The 16,816-nt window shown below is 43.8% G+C and overlaps 1 protein-coding gene across 1 annotated transcript in view; it reads right to left on the bottom strand.

Moving 5' to 3' along the window:
* Positions 1-16,816, bottom strand: part of LOC117531335 (SH3 and cysteine-rich domain-containing protein 2-like) — a 74,693-nt gene that overhangs the window by 1,500 nt on the left and 56,377 nt on the right. Inside the window, exons 9-15 of the mRNA XM_034194407.1 lie at positions 8,841-8,925; positions 8,599-8,711; positions 8,424-8,487; positions 7,372-7,415; positions 7,174-7,262; positions 6,205-6,256; positions 3,052-3,189 (exon numbers count right to left, since the gene is read on the bottom strand). Of these exons, the coding sequence (XP_034050298.1) occupies positions 3,052-3,189; positions 6,205-6,256; positions 7,174-7,262; positions 7,372-7,415; positions 8,424-8,487; positions 8,599-8,711; positions 8,841-8,925 (585 nt within the window). The remainder of the gene's footprint in view (positions 1-3,051; positions 3,190-6,204; positions 6,257-7,173; positions 7,263-7,371; positions 7,416-8,423; positions 8,488-8,598; positions 8,712-8,840; positions 8,926-16,816) is intronic.

The following is a 16,816-nucleotide window of genomic DNA, read 5'->3' as shown; positions in this document are numbered from 1 at the left end:
GTCCGGTGAGTATGCCGGCCATGCAAGAACTGGGACATTTTCAGCTTCCAAGAATTGTATACAGATCCTTGCAACATGGGGCCGTGCATTATCCTGCTGCAACATGAGGTGATGTTCTTGGATGTATGGCACAACAACGGGCCTCAGGATCTCGTCACGGTATCTCTGTGCATTCAAAATGCCATCAATAAAATGCACCTGTGTTCTTCATCCATAACAGACGCCTGCCCATACCATAACCCCACCGCCACCACGGGCCACTCGATCCACAACATTGACATCAGAAAACCGCTCACCCACATGACGCCACACACGCTGTCTGCCATCTGCCCTGGACAGTGTGAACCGGGATTCATCCGTGAAGAGAACACCTCTCCAACGTGCCAAACGCCAGCGAATGTGAGCATTTGCCCACTCAAGTCGGTTATGACGACGAACTGGAGTCAGGTCAAGACCCCGATGAGGACGACGAGCATGCAGATGAGCTTCCCTGAGAGGGTTTCTGACAGTTTTTGCAGAAATTCTGTGGTTATGCAAACCGATTGTTTCAGCAGCTGTCCGAGTGGCTGGTCTCAGACGATCTTGGAGGTGAACATGCTGGATGTGGAGGTCCTGGGCTGGTGTGGTTACACGTGGTCTGCGGTTTTTGAGGCTGGTTGGATGTACTGCCAAATTCTCTGAAACACCTTTGGAGATGGCTTATGGTAGAGAAATGAACATTCCATACACGAGCAACAGCTCTGGTTGACATTCCTGCTGTCAGCATGCCAACTGCACGCTCCCTCAAATCTTGCGACATCTGTGGCATTGTGCTGTGTGATAAAACTGCACCCTTCAGAGTGGCCTTTTATTGTGGACAGTCTAATCTAATCATCAGTCTAATCATGGTGTCTAATCAGCATCTTGATATGGCACACCTGTGAGGTGGGATGGATTATCTCAGCAAAGGAGAAGTGCTCACTATCACAGATTTAGACTGGTTTGTGAACAATATTTGAGTGAAATGGTGATATTGTGTATGTGGAAAAAGTTTTAGATCTTTGAGTTCATCTCATACAAAATGGGAGCAAAACCAAAAGTGTTGCGTTTATATTTTTGTTGAGTGTAATTAAAATCCTCAACTTTTACAACCTGATACAAAAATGGCTTTGGTCTCTATAGCTTGTTTCCCCTATAATGACAGCGGTACAGAAGGGTGAATGTTTTAGTATTATAATTTATCAGTTTAACTTATTTGAAGCCATAAAGTTATGAAAAATTAGGGGCCTGGTCGCTCAGAGTGACATCCTCTGCTAGCAGCTGTGGACCAACCATTTTTGGTTTCTAAGTATTTTATGATAGACATCTGAAATAATATGGCTTGCTGTGTGGTTAATTGTACTCATGGGCAGCATTATTTAAATTGTACATTAGCACAGTTAGGCAGCTGACATGTATAAACTCAACAAGCTCATCAGGAGAGCTGGCTGTGTCCTGGGGGTGGAGCTGGAGGACGTTGAGAAAACTGCTCACCATCCGGGACAACACCTCCTACCCCCTGTCAGAGCACCTTCAGCCAAAGACTGAGGCCACCGAGGTGCACCACAGAACGCCACAGGAGGTCTTTCCTACCTGTGGCAAGCAGACTGTATAACTCCTCCCCCTTCTGCAGGGTGAATACATAATGATCAGAGTTTTCAGTTACTCAAAGCTTATGTGCAGTACCTTCAAACATCTTGTGCAATTGCCTTTCAGTCATTTTGCATAAACATGCTGAACTCATTGTAAAAAACAAGCAATGCTTACTGTTTCCTGTTTCGACATTCTGGCAAAATAATTTTCTTCCAAATTAATAAAGTTCTTTCTTATTCTTAAGTCTGTATTGGTTGCTTAGTGTCATTAAGTGCACTAACAGTGCAACTGTTAAGCGTCGGTCACAACCCACCGTGCGTTTTTTTTCGCCGTACGTTTTCTGCGGATGCCACGGCCACTACGTTTTTGTGAAAATGTACGGAGGCAGTAGCAAGAGGAGGGAGGGAGTACGTTCAACGCACGTCTCTAGGAGTGTAACGATAAAGAGAGTTGACAATAAAGCAGTGTGTGTGTGGGGTCGGCTTTTCTTTTGATGTGTGTGTTATGAGCGGGCGAGCGGCAGGTGTTTTTTGGCGTCGGCGATGCATGAGCATGTCCAGCCTGTTAGTGAAAAGTCACACAAGGTGTGAAACACTGATAGAGGAATATATTCACTACACATTTGATTACCAGCTTTTTAAATTTCAACTTAATTCTAATTTATATATATTGTATCACAATCTTCAAGATCTGATACCTACAATTTAATTCCATAGTATGTGGTGAGTAGCCTACTGCCTCCGTACGGATTTGGTTAATTCAATAGTAATTGAATGAAAATGTGCTGCTTTGAATCCGTACTGAGACAGTACTCACAACGTGCGTCATCTGTACTGCTGGTGAATCCGCAGCGAAAGTTCTGCATGCACTAAAACCTCTATGGCGTGTCTGCGTGCTCCTAAATTCGTACTGAGGCAGTACTTACAATGTACGGATCTCCAATTTTAGCCCATGTTTTTGCAAGTAGACTGCACGCACGTGCAAGTACAGCGGGTTGTGACCACGGCTTTACTGAGACTCTATGCCACTCATATTTTGTTACATCCATCTCAAACCACCACCCAGTCTGCAAAAATATGTGTTAATCAAACACCCTAACCAAAGTTAGCCCATTAGCCTTAGCTTGTTTGGGAACTCACGTCCACACTCCACCTCTTTACTAATTTATGGGTTGGCCTGGAATTAGGCGGTATTAAGCACTGCCAAAATGGTGAAATGCAGGGCCGCCCCATTTAAACTTCAGGCCCGCTCTTCAGAAAACGTATAGGGTATTTCCAGTCTACATACTGGACAAACCTGATGATGTCTGGCAACCACAATCTATATAAACCTATTTGTTGTGGTTTCAGATGGTGACCTTTTGGGATGTACATTGATGAAAGTGAGAATGGGGCTTCAGTGTGTGTAAGAAAGATGAATATGTGTTTTAGGTCTGTTCACCTGGGCTTGTTTCACAGTCATTTGGCCTTTGTCTCGGTTACCACAGAAGCCAGAAGTGACCTTCCATATTTGCTCACCAGGGCGGACACGCTGCACAAAGTTGGCTGGGAAAAATCCCACCTTGTCCCTGCATTTCCCCTAAAAAGCACAACAATATGAGCCTTTGAATGGTATAAATAGAGACATTCTGTTTTGTTTTTAGCGGAGAGGAATTAGGAAAAAAACACAGCAGTAGTCCCTAATGGCTTAAAAATATCACAACACAAAAGTACATGATCGTATTTCTGCCAGGTTGAGTAAAATTTCTCCTCCACTGATGAGCCACAATATGTGTAGTTGTTGACAAACTGCTGCTTCTGAATCTGCACTTCAATGAAAACAGCAAAGCAGATGCAGCCAGCTGCAGTCCTTGGCTGGTCTCGCATAATCAGTTTTCATGTGTTTGCTTTGGATGTTTTTGTTTGCATGACCAGCTTCCTAAATTAGCATCACATTTGCAGCATAACAGCAAAACTGCATTTGAGTAAACAGAATTAGAAGACAAATGGAAACGTGCTATAATGTTTCAGCTGACATGCACGTATTCATGACTGGAGTCATGTAATCTAATGTTAGTCCATTTGTTTATGTATACATATTAATAGATATTTTCCCATCAGGGACAGTTGAGTATCTGAGTTTGCGACTGTCCTAGATGAAGATAAAGATCCAGGATTTTAATGACGTTCTGGACTCAGCCATCAGAAGTGTATCTGCGTGCGATGAAAGTGTTGAGACATTCATGTTTCTGGGTCCTTGGCCTTTGAGAGATACCTGTGAAAAGCTTATGAACTTGGCAGGTCACTGGACAGATGCTCATATCTTTTCTGGAAAACAAAGGTCCAAGTCATTCCTGGTTCATGTGCTTCTTGTCTTACTGTGCAGTTGTGAGACTTGGATGCTAACCAGTGACCTAAAGCAAGGCTTGGATGTCATTGTTACCAGGTCTCTTTGGAGGATCCTTGGGTACCAGTGGAATGACTTTATTTAGCGAGACTAAGATAAGGAGTGTCACTTCTATGGCAAGGGAGCATCAGCTATGACATTTTGACCATGTGGAGCATTTCTTTGTGTATGGTCCAGGGCATAGGTGCCTCAGCGTTGAGCACTCCAGCAACTGGAAAATACCAAGAGGATGTCCGTGTTTCACCCAGCTGCAGCAGATACACAGACACTTTTTTGGGAATGGGCCGGCTGTCTGCCTGGATGGTTGCTGTCAGGACCCCAGGCGATTCTGTGATGTAATGGATGTTCCGACTCATTACACTTGACTTGGTGGTTGCACACATTTAAATTTTATAGGCAACAGTAGAATGAGGAAAAACAACTCCTAATAATCCAATAATAAAGTATTTTTGCATTGAGAACCTGTACTTTAAAATGAGTCATTTTCACAAATGGATCTACTATATATAGATCTACTCAAGGATGCATTTTATATGATCCGGGTGTTTGTGTTTTTTTATTATATTCTGTGTCTAAGCATAAACAATTTTCTATGAAAATTTGATCACTTCTAACATTTAAAAGCTATTAACACATAGCATATTATGTGTTTACTAGATTTGCATTTGAATTAAAGAGGACATTTCAGTAAGATTTTCTTCAGCTGCCTCTTTAAAACACACATGACAGTAAGTCTGTCTTCTTCTCTTTCACTCCTCATGCTAACTAGCTCTGTTAACACCCACACCTGCTGTCCTTCAAGCTCATCGTCCATCTCCAGCTAATGTTTTATCTCTGGACGGTTCTGTGACTAACTGAAGGCCACGCGTGCTCATATCAGAAAACACTGAGCTGAGCATTTTACAATCATTTGAATTAACACCGTCAAAAGAAGCAAGCAAGCATGAAAATAAAGAAAACGTGGGAGGGAGGAAAAAAGACAGGAAGAAATAAAATTTAAAAACTGCCAAAAGAGGAAGAATGAAGGGGCAAAAAAAAAAAAAAAAAAAATGGGGGGGGGGGGGGGGGGGGATGAAGGGAGGACAAGGCAAAACAGAGGAAGTAAGAAATAAAAGAAAAACTGACAAAAGGACAAAGGAAGGAATGAAGAAAATGAGAAAAGGGGTAGAAAAAGGCAGAAAAAGAGCATGTAAGAAGTTAAAAACAGATAAAAAGAGCAAGTAAGAAGGAACAAAGAAAGAAAAAAGGGATGAATAGAAAGAAAAAAGACAGACAAAATAGACAAGGTAAGAAGAAAACAAGAAATGACAGGAGAAAGACAAAAAAGAGGGAGGAAGTAAGAAAAAAAAAAAACTTACGAAAGGACAAAGGAAGAAATGAAGAAAATGAGAAGAGGGGAGGAAAAAGACAAAAGGGGGTGCAAGAAATTAAAAAAGGGCAAAAAGAGGAAGTAAGAAGGAACAAAAAAAAACAAAAAGGGAGGAACAGAAGAAACACAGATAAGGTAAGAAGAAAACAAGAAATGAAAGGAGGAAAAGCCAAAAAAGTGAGAAATAAAAGAAAAAAGTGACAAAAGGACAAAGGAAGGAATGAAAAAAATGAGAAAATGGGAGGAAAAAGAAAAAGAGCATGCAAGAAATTTAAAACAGACAAAGAAGAAGTAAGAAGGAACAAAGAAAACAAAAATGGAGGAAGAAAGAAAGGAACAGAAAGAAAAAAATCAGACAAAGAAAAAAACTGACAAAAAGTAAGAAGAAACCAAGAAAATTGAGGGAGGGAAGGAAAGAAAGAAAAAAAAGAAGGAGGAAGTATGAAATAAAAGAAAAAACAGACAAAGGGAGAAAGAAGGGATAAACCAAAGGAGTGAGGAAGAAAGGAAGGCAGGGAGGGAAAGAAAAAAGGGGAGGAAAAAAATGATGGGAAGAAGGAAGGAAAAACAATATATTTTAGAAATAGAAAAAAAGTGGAAGAAAGAAAAAGATAAAACAGACAAAAGGAAGAAAAACAAAAAAGAAAACATGAAAAGGAAGGAAAAGAACAATGGACGGATACAATAATAAAATGCAGGAATACATGACGTTAGAAGAGAACAGAAGGCAGGAAGGGAAAAGGGAGGAAAAAGGAAAGTAAGATAGAAGGTAGAACATATCAATGAAGTGTGAAGAAAAAAACAGGAAAGAAGAAATTAAAGAGGTTTTATTGGCTCACCTTCCACCAGTCCTCATTTGAGTCGTCTGTAACTTGAATTCTGTCACCAGGCCTGAAGACAAACAGCTTGTCATGTTCAAAATGAATGACTAAATGAATATTTATAACCATTTACATGAGAAGTATCGTCTGGGAACCAGACGGATGTGAAGGCTCTTATTTAATTTGCTCTGGCAGATTAGTCAATCAGAAATCATTACAGACATTTCAAACTAAAAAGAAAACCATCAGTCAGCTTACAAGACATGAGCGAACAAAGCACACAAAGCAAACAGTCACATGAGGAAGACGGAAAACAGAAGACAGGAAGGAGAGGGACAGTCACAGTAGTAACCAGTAAACCAGCAGTGATCAGTATATCTGGTATTTATATTTGCAAATTGTTTTTTTTTACCTTCACTTTTGATGCTCTGTGTGCTTCTTACCCTGTGTGCTGCTATACAATGCTGCTGCAACCTCAATTTCCCTGAGGGAGTTTTCCCAAGGGATTAATAAAGTTCTATCTAATCTAATAGATTATTATTCCATGAGGTACCACGTACCAGTAACACAACAGAAAAATGAAGGCGTCCTCATTAGTATGTAAATTGGTGCAAGTATCATAACAACACTTATATGGGAACGTACACTCCACCTTAGCTGCCATGATGTGATTATGAATGGCCTCCTGCTAAGCATGGTTGAAATATGGCCAAATCCTAATAAATAAATAATATATAAAAAAAAAACCCTATTATACTTATCCATGTTGTAAATCATAACTTACACATAAAATAAGTCTTCCTCATCTGTATGCAAATCAATAGAAATCTCTCAAGACCTGGCAGCTCATCTGCTTCCTCTGCTGACCATATCAAGCTACCAATCATAAATTATTGCATTCACAAGAAAAAAAAAACCCCACAGGCACAACATAACATCTCGCATATGACTGTCTATAGTGGTGCGACACAAAAAGAGGAGACTGACTGTAGTTCCAAGTCGTTCTTTTCTTGAGGCAAGAACTTGTAGAGAGCCACATATGTGTGGATGGAGTGAACCTCCACCCGCTTAGGAGTCTGACCGAAACAAAGAGAAGGAGACACCAGAAGTCAACACTGAACTTTATATGTTCCTCCTTACATGTTCTGCGTTGCATCACGTAAAAACACACACTTTCAAACTGACCCTGTCTTCTGAATCAGCCTTCTCACTTTCAGGAGGGGTGAGCACTGCAGGTAACAAGAGGTGGAGGAAAAGGACATGTTAATCCCACGTGTAATGAAGAGAATGAGTTATGCAACAGAAAGACGAAACATGAGACCGTTTACAGTGAACAGGAAAGCTGAAGCCAAAGATTTAATATTAAAGGATGGCAGTTAACCACTGTTACATTTGCTATAATATAGTTACCATATGCAGCCAGTTTACAATAAACAGCATTAACCGTGATAATGTTACCAAATATGGACATATTATTTCAATGCTGATATGCACAATTTCTCTCTCTCTCTCTCTCTCCCACTGCACTGACAATTTGCACCCCTCCCCCAGATTACCACCACAAAATATTCAGTTTGTGACTCTTATGAAATCATAGTCTTTATTCATTCTTTTGCAGCGGTGATGACAGACGTGCAGCACTAACCACTAAACGTGGTTGAAATTCAATGCAAAGCTTCACTTTGCAGCCATGTGCTTATTTGTGCTGCACTCGTGAGAAAGACAAAGTTCATTTGCTCTAAATCGGACAGAAATAATTTTCAACCAGCAACTTTCTTTCATTTCTTTCGGCTTGTCTTTCATCATTGATTCAAAAGTGTAATCCCTTTTCTTGGATAGCTTGCTGGGAGTTAATTTCAGATGTCAGCTTGCAAATTAGCTGTGGTATCCACCTCACGAGCGAGGTTAGAGTTTTTAATTTCACTAAAATAGCTGGTCCGTATTGAGTTCTTAATAAAGTTAAATTCAAAATAATATCACCGTCAATTCAGCACTGAACTGTGGGTGTTGTCATGAATTTCCGCCTCTTTCAGGTACTCTTCAAAAAACACACTTTGCATGTTAGGTGGCTTTCCTCTGTAAAGCTGGGATCTTTTTTTTTCCTGCACCATGTTCCACATGCAGAAATCCGTTAATTCCTGGAAAATGTTTATTACTGATGAAACAGTTCTCAGGAAACCTGCTGAATATTGATCATTACAAGTTGTAGATGTTTAAAGGAAAATGTTTGGACTTACTTCCTGGGATGTGTTCCTCTTCAGCTATAGGCTGTGTCTCCAGTTTCTCTGGTTGTTTTTCTTCCTGTATTAAAACAAAAAAGGAAATTTGTCAACATTTTTATATTATTGTTATCACTGTAGTTTTATATTGAGTGCAAAGTTTGTTCAGTATAAATGTTAGCTTATGTTGTACCTCGTGACAGGGGGACTCTGAGATGCTGCTAAAGCTGGAACGACTCATCTGAGCCAACGATGTCCCGTAACGCAGTGCTTCATACACGGGGTCAACATTGCCATGGTCGACCTCTACAAGCACCCAAACAGGACACAACTTAGCAACACAGGTATGACAAACATGCACATGCAGACAGGGATCAAACCCTGAAGCATGCTTATTATTCACGCCGAGGATGCATGTTTGGTTCTGTCACTCACCCTGTGCAGCAGAAGCTTGTCTGACGACACTCAGTGCATCGATCGGTATCAGAGGAGAGCTGAAGTTACGCTTAAAGGCTCCGGACTGAAAGACCAGAGGAGAGATTAAGGAGAAATGTTACCGGAGACGGGGGGGGGGGGGGGGGGGGGTTCTGAGTAAGACAGAGTGGATGTATCATAAAAATCAATTCGAAGGATAACTGTGAAGTTCAAAATGTAGACAAAGTTGCTTCATTTTTCTTTAGTAAGCACTCCCTAATGTTTTTTTAAAGCAAGCTGAATGAATCTGTGAGATATTTTCTTTTCTTCCCCACAATATTTTAATTTTAGCACCATAAAATGTAGCTGTTTACATTTAAACTGTAAACAGCAATCGAAAGAACACATTTTAATACAACATTTAGCTGAAAGAAATACAAAAATACATCCAAAAAAGACTGCATGAAAACTTGGACTAATATCCCCGTGTGCCTTGTCGTGCATTTTCAATAATGTTAATATGCATTTATTATACAAGCATCATCATTGTCCAAACATTACATGGACCTATGTTAGTTCACAGTTTTTCTCTTGGTGAGGCATCGCAAAGGGTTTGTAATTCTCAAACAGAAATTCAATCAATGCAGATCAGGGGCTCCATAAATTTGATATCAAACTATATTTCTTTATTTGGCATGAAAAAAAATTATCTGCAGCACATAACTCCTCATTCTAACACATATCATTGTAAAGTCCAGTTTTTGACGGAATTAAAGTATTCTCTAAATAGAAGCAGTTCATAAAAATAGATACATGGCTTTATTTAATCACATTCTATTTAAAAAAAAATATTAACTGCTAAAAATGACATCATCCCCAGAAAAAAAAAAAAACTGTTTGCACTTTTTAATATTTTCCTTTCAGTCACCATGTGCAGGAAAATACTGTCATGTGTTGCAGTTGGCAGGTGTTTGGTGGTTGAAGAACCTTCAGTTTATGAAGATAAAAAAGCTCAATTGTGGACAGAATAAAAAAAGAAAAGCCAATTTTAGCTCTGCTCATGTTTTATCTGTCCAGAAGCCAGATAATACTTTTGTCACGGTACATAAAAGTACACACAATATCATAACAGTGACAGATAAATAAAAGGCTATTAATAGACATGTTCAAACAAAAGTTTAAAATACAGGCAGGGATTTCTATTTTTAAAAATGTAATTTCAGGGCATCAGTTGTGAAGTTAAAGGTTTGGAGGTAATTCTACCCATTTAGAAGTCAGAACACTATCCATACTGGGCGTACACTCATGCACATGCGCATTTACACACACACGTGGGATAAGTGTTTGGTCCTGTGCCATGCTTTCACTATCGCTTTGTTTTTATGTAATGACAAAATAAATCTGTGTAAAGAAAATTGGCAAGTGTAGTATTTTATATGATTCTAATTAATGAGCGACTGCTGACCTCCTTTTTTCTGCCAGCGTTCCGATTTCACATGAGAAGACAAGCTCAGAACTGGAGTTAGCTAAATTAATTGAATTCATCAAAAACCTTCAGACTTATATTTTTGCCTTCATAGAGCCAAACAGTGCTCACAGAAACACACCACTGTGCAGAAGAATGTAACACGGCTAAATAATTTTTTATAAATTATTAACAATAATAATAATAATAATAATGTGTGTCCATTTTTCACCCCTAAAAACCACATCAGCTGAAATCTACCACCTGACACAATGCAGCTACAGTGTTATTTGTGTTTCCCACACAACATCTAAATACTGAGTGGAATTGCAGTATTTAGATGTTGTTGGTCTAAAAGTGAGGTGTGGTTCAGCTAAAGTCCAGCAAGACAAAACCCTGCACCAGAAACCAGCACAAACATGATCTAAAGTCCAGCTCAGCTTTTCTGCTGTTTAAAGGAGGCAATACTCACATACCCCTTACACGGCTGCTTTACAATCACTCCTGTAAGATGCTCCCATATTCTGCACGCAGGCTTTGGGGTTCAAAAATTGCCATATACAGTAGTGTTCAGAATAACAGTAGTGTTATGTGACTAAAAAGATTAATCCAGGTTTTGAGTATATTTCTTATTGTTACATGGGAAACAAAGTACCAGTAGATTCTCACAAATCCAACAAGACCAAGCATTCATGATATGCACACTCTTAAGGCTATGGAATTGGGCTATTAGTAAAAAAAAAGTAGAAAAGGGGGTGTTCACAATAATAGTAGTGTGGCATTCAGTCAGTGAGTTCGTCAATTTTGTGGAACAAACAGGTGTGAATCAGGTGTCCCCTATTTAAGGATGAAGCCAGCACCTGTTGAACATGCTTTTCTCTTTGAAAGCCTGAGGAAAATGGGACGTTCAAGACATTGTTCAGAAGAACAGCGTAGTTTGATTAAAAAGTTGATTGGAGAGGGAAAAACTTACACGCAGGTGCAAAAAATTATAGGCTGTTCATCTACAATGATCTCCAATGCTTTAAAATGGACAAAAAACCAGAGACGCGTCTAAGAAAACGGAAAACAACCATCATAATGGATAGAATAACAACCAGAATGGCAAAGGCTCACCCATTGATCAGCTCCAGGATGATCAACGACAGTCTGGAGTTACCTGTAAGTGCTGTGACAGTTAGAAGACGCCTGTGTGAAGCTAATTTATTTGCAAGAATCCCCTGCGAAGTCCCTCTGTTAAATAAAAGATGTGCAGAAGAGGTTACAATTTGCCAAAGAACACATCAACTGGCCTAAAGAGAAATGGAGGAATATTTTGTGGACTGATGAGAGTAAAACTGTTCTTTTTGGGTCCAATGGCCGCTGACAGTTTGTGAGACAACCCCTAAACTCTGAATTCAAGCCACAGTTCACAGTGAAGACAATGAAGCATGGTGGTGCAAGCATCATGATATGGGCATGTTTCTCCTACTATGGTGTTGGGCCTATATATTGTATACCAGGTATCATGGATCAGTTTGGATATGTCGAAATACTTGAAGAGGTCATGTTGCCTTATGCTGAAGAGGACATGCCCTTGAATTGGGTGTTTCAACAAGACAATGACCCCAAGCACACTAGTAAACAAGCAAAATCTTGGTTCCAAACCAACAAAATTAATGCCTCGCAGATGTGAAGAAATCATGAAAACCTGTAGTTATACAACTAAATACTAGTTTAGTGATTCACAGGATTGCTAAAAAGGCAGTTTGAACATAACAGTTTTGAGTTTGTAGCGTCAACAGCAGATGCTACTAATATTGAGAACACCCCATTTACTACTTCTTTTTAACTATTAGCCCAATTTCATAGCCTTAAGAGTGTGCATATCATGAGTGCTTGGTCTTGTTGGATTTGTGAGAATCTACTGAGTCTACTGGTACCTTGTTTCCCATGTAACAATAAGAAATATACTCAAAACCTGGATTAATCTTTTTAGTCACATAGCATTATGATTCTGAACACTACTGTAAACTGCACACCTCTCAGTGCAGCATCATCCCAATTACACAAGATATGGTATGAGTTCATCCCACTCCTATTTACATTCCACAGTTCAAGGGTCACCAACCCTGCTCCTGGAGATCTCCACAGCTGATTAATCAAGTCCTGTGGTTCCTTTCTCTTGATTGGCTGAGCACACCTGACTCAGAAATTAGCAATGGGCAGAGCAGGTAGGGTTGGAAAAACATGCAGGGCAGGTGATCTTCATTTGGACCCCCACTAACTGATCCAAGTTATAAAAAGTGCAGCTGGTTGTTCGGGTTTGTCTAAGCTGCTCCCATCCCCACAATACCAGTCAAAGAAATGCGGCCTCTTAGCACACTACACTCTAAATATAACGTAATGCTAAAATACCCTCGGCCGTATGAGCCTTGTTGTTGTGAAAGTGTAGGTACACGGACCCACAACAGGGGGCGTAAATGAACGGACAATGGAATAAGCCAAAATATAACAATTTAATGTTGTGAATGTGCACAACAGAACAACAGACAACACAATTTAGATTAACAGTCAATAATTCACGGTGACGTGTGGGCAGGCTCAAGGATAGAAGACGCCCGTACAGAGAAGAGCCGGATCCCACACGTTTTCCACTGCCACCGGATCTGAAGCACCCCGGAGCCACCAAGCGCTGGGTCCCCAGGTGGCCACTGCCTCCGGCTGTCAGATTGGGTACTGCTGGCAGGAAGAACAGACAGGTGATGGTGGGTGCGTGAACACCCAGCAAACAGTCAGAAAGGGTGGGAACACCTCCACCTCTTAAGCACAGTCACGCAGGAACAATAACGTGCAGCGCCTGAATGACTACTTATCCGAGGAGCGAAGAGCGTCGTCTCCTCCCAGCTTCCAGCTGCTGACCAGTCAATAGGAACGCCTGCAAATGTTCAGAACGATTGTACGGCACAATACTACGGCTGAGTGTTTACCTGATTGGTAGACGATTTCTCGGCAGTGAGGTGAAGATGCTGCCCGGCTTTTATGGAGATGTGGTTGTGGTGATGATGAGTGACAGCTGGTGCTGGTGATGAGTGACAGCTGGTGCTGGATGCCAGCTGCCACTCCCAGTTGCTCCGGCGCCCTCTCGTGCCTGAAGCCCGCACTTCAGGCAGGGCGCCCTCTGGTGGTGGGCCAGCAGTACCTCCTCTTCAGCTGCCCACACAACAGGACCCCCCCCTCAACAGGCGCCTCCTGGCGCCCGACCAGGTTTGTCTGGATGCCGGCGGTAGAAAGTGGCCAGGAGGGCTGGGTCCAGGATGAAGCTCCTCTTCACCAGGAGCGCTCTTCGGGTCCATAACCCTCCTAGTCCACCAGATACTGGAAACCCCGGCCCCGTCGACGGACGTCCAGGAGCCTGCGCACAGTCCAGGCCAGCTCCCCATCGATGATCCGGACAGGAGGCGGTGCCGGTCCGGGAGTGCAGAGGGAAGAGGTGTGGCACGGCTTGATCCGGGAGACATGGAAAACGGTGAATCTGCAGTGAAGCTGGCAGCTTCAGCTTCACTGCGGCCGGGCTGAGGACCTTGAGGATGGAGAAGGGGCCGATGTATCTGTCTTTTAGTTTCTGAGATTCCACCTGTAATGGAATGTCCTTCGTTGACAACCAAACCTCCTGCCCGGGCTGGTATGCAGGGGCCGGGGATCGCCGGCGGTCTGCATGGGCCTTGGCCCTCGTCCAGGCTTTGAGCAGGGCAGAGCGGGCAGAGCGCCACACCCGACGGCACCTCCTCAGATGGGCCTGGACCGAGGGCACCCCGACCTCTCCCTCCACAAGCGGAAACAATGGGGGCTGGTACCCCAAACATACTTCAAACGGGGAGAGGCCGGTGGCAGATGAAACTTGGATGTTGTGTGCGTACTCGATACAGGCCAGATGGTTGCTCCAGGCCATCGGGTGCGCTGAGGTCACGCAGCGAAGGGCCTGCTCCAATACCTGGTTGGCCCGCTCTGCCTGTCCGTTCGTCTGGGGATGGTACCCGGACGAGAGGCTCACGGTGGCCCCCAGTTCCCTACAGAAACTCCTCCAGACTTGCGAGGAGAACTGGGGACCACGGTCAGAGACGACGTCGGATGGAATCCCATGCAGACGTACGACATGGCGGACCAGGAGGTCTGCAGTCTCCTGGGCTGTCGGGAGCTTTGGGAGGGCCACGAAGTGGGCCGCCTTGGAGAACCGGTCCACTATCGTGAAGATGGTGGTCATGCCCTGGGACGGTGGGAGGCCTGTGACAAAGTCCAGGCCGATGTGGAACCAGGGGCGGTGAGGTACAGGTAACGGCCGGAGGAGTCCCTGTGCTCATTGGTGGTCAGCTTTTCCCATGGTGCAGGTGGTGCAGGCCTGGACGTACTCCCGGACGTCGGCTTCCATAGACGCCCACCAGAAGCGCTGCCAGACCACTGCCACGGTTCTTCGCACCCCTGGATGACAGGAGAGCTTGGACCCGTGACATAAGTCCAGGACTGCAGCTCTGGCTTCTGGTGGGACGTAAAGTCTGTTCTTTGGGCCGGTCCCCGGGTCCGGGTTCCATGCCAGGGCCTCCCGGATGGTCTTCTCCACGTCCCAGGTGGACTCGGGGATGATGGATTCCGGTGGATCTGACAGCTCGACCTTGACTTCCTCTTCGTGGACCCGGGACAGGGCGTCAGATCGCTGGTTTTTGGTCCCGGGGCAGTAGGTGATCTGGAAGTCAAAACGCCCGAAGAACAGTGACCAGCAGGCTTGCCTGGGGTTCAGATGCTTGGCGGTCGGGATGTACTCCAGGTTCCGATGGTCCGTGAAAACCGTGAAGGGCACTGTCGCTCCCTCCAACAGGTGTCTCCACTCCTCAAGAGCCTCTTTCACTGCTAGGAGTTCCCGATTGCCGACATCGTAGTTCCGCTCTGCCGGGGTCAACCTACGGGAAAAATAGGCACAAGGATGGAGAACCTTATCGGACTCCCTGCTCTGGGACAGCATGGCTCCTATCCCTGAGTCAGAGGCATCCACTTCGACTACAAACTGGCAATTGGGATCGGGCTGCACCAGAACGGGTGCAGTCGAGAACCGACGTTTCAACTCCTTAAACGCGGCTTCGCACCGATCCGACCAGGTGAAGGGGACTTTAGTGGAGGTTAGGGCCGTCAGGGGGCTAACTACCTGGCTATATCCCTTTATGAACCTCCGGTAGAAATTTGCAAAACCGAGGAACTGCTGCAATTTCCTACGGCTTGTCGGTTGGGGCCAATCCCTCACCACCGCAACCTTGGCCGGATCAGGTGTGACGGAGTTGGAGGAGATTATGAACCCCAGGAAGGACAAAGAAGTGCAGTGGAACTCGCACTTCTCGCCCTTCACAAACAGCCGGTTCTACAACAACCGCTGTAGGACCTGACGTACATGCTGCACATGAGTCTCAGGATCCAGGGAAAAGATGAGTATATCGTCCAGGTATACGAAGACGAACTGGTGCAGGAAGTCCCGCAAGACGTCATTAACCAACGCTTGGAACGTCGCGGGCGCATTGGTGAGGCCAAACGGCAAGACCAGGTACTCAAAGTGACCTAACGGGGTATTAAATGCCGTCTTCCACTCGTCTCCCTTCCGGATCCGAACCAGGTGATACGCATTCCTAAGATCTAGTTTGGTGAAGATTTGGGCTTCATGCAAGGGCGTGAACATAGAATCTAGCAGAGGCAGCGGGTATTGATTGCGAACCGTGACTTCGTTCAGCCCTCTGTAGTCAATGCATGGACGGAGTCCGCCGTCCTTTTTGCCCACGAAAAAGAAACCTGCACCCATCGGGGAGGTGGAGTTCCGGATCAACCCGGCAGCTAAGGAGTCCCAGATGTAGGTCTCCATTGATTCGCGCTCAGGACGAGAGAGATTGTACAACCTGCTGGACGGGTACTCAGCGCCCAGGATCAAATCAATGGCACAATCATACGGACGGTGCGGGGGAAGAGTGAGTGCCAGATCTTTGCTGAACACGTCAGCAAGATCGTGGTACTCCTCAGGCACCGCCGATAAATTGGGGGAGACTTTAACCTCCTCGTTAGCTGTCACACCGGGTGGAACCGAGGATCCTAAACATTCCCGGTGGCAGGTGTCGCTCCACTGCGTCACTACCCCAGACGGCCAATCAATCTGGGGATTGTGCTTAATCATCCATGGAAATCCCAAAATCACTCGGGAGGTAGAAGGTGTTACATAGAACACAATCTCCTCCCTGTGATTCCCAGACACCACCACTTGTGTTCTTTAATTATTAAGATCCTGTTGTCTTACATACAATTTGTACATGTTCAATGAAGCCCCTCTATTAATCACTCAATCAAAAAAAATTTACATTTTAACAGCGTCTGCGGGCGGCTTTGCGTGTGTGTGCAGATGCGCTTTGACAAAAGTGGAAGGAACATTTGTAGATCATCCTCTGTGCATTTGCTGGTATTAATGAGACAAATTTAACTCCATAGGAAGTTAGCAGAGGTTAGCGTGCCCACTAATGCCGCAAAA

The sequence above is a fragment of the Thalassophryne amazonica genome, chromosome 18, assembly GCF_902500255.1.
Source record: "Thalassophryne amazonica chromosome 18, fThaAma1.1, whole genome shotgun sequence".
Taxonomy (NCBI): domain Eukaryota; kingdom Metazoa; phylum Chordata; class Actinopteri; order Batrachoidiformes; family Batrachoididae; genus Thalassophryne; species Thalassophryne amazonica.
This window is presented reverse-complemented; position numbering and strand designations above follow the sequence as displayed.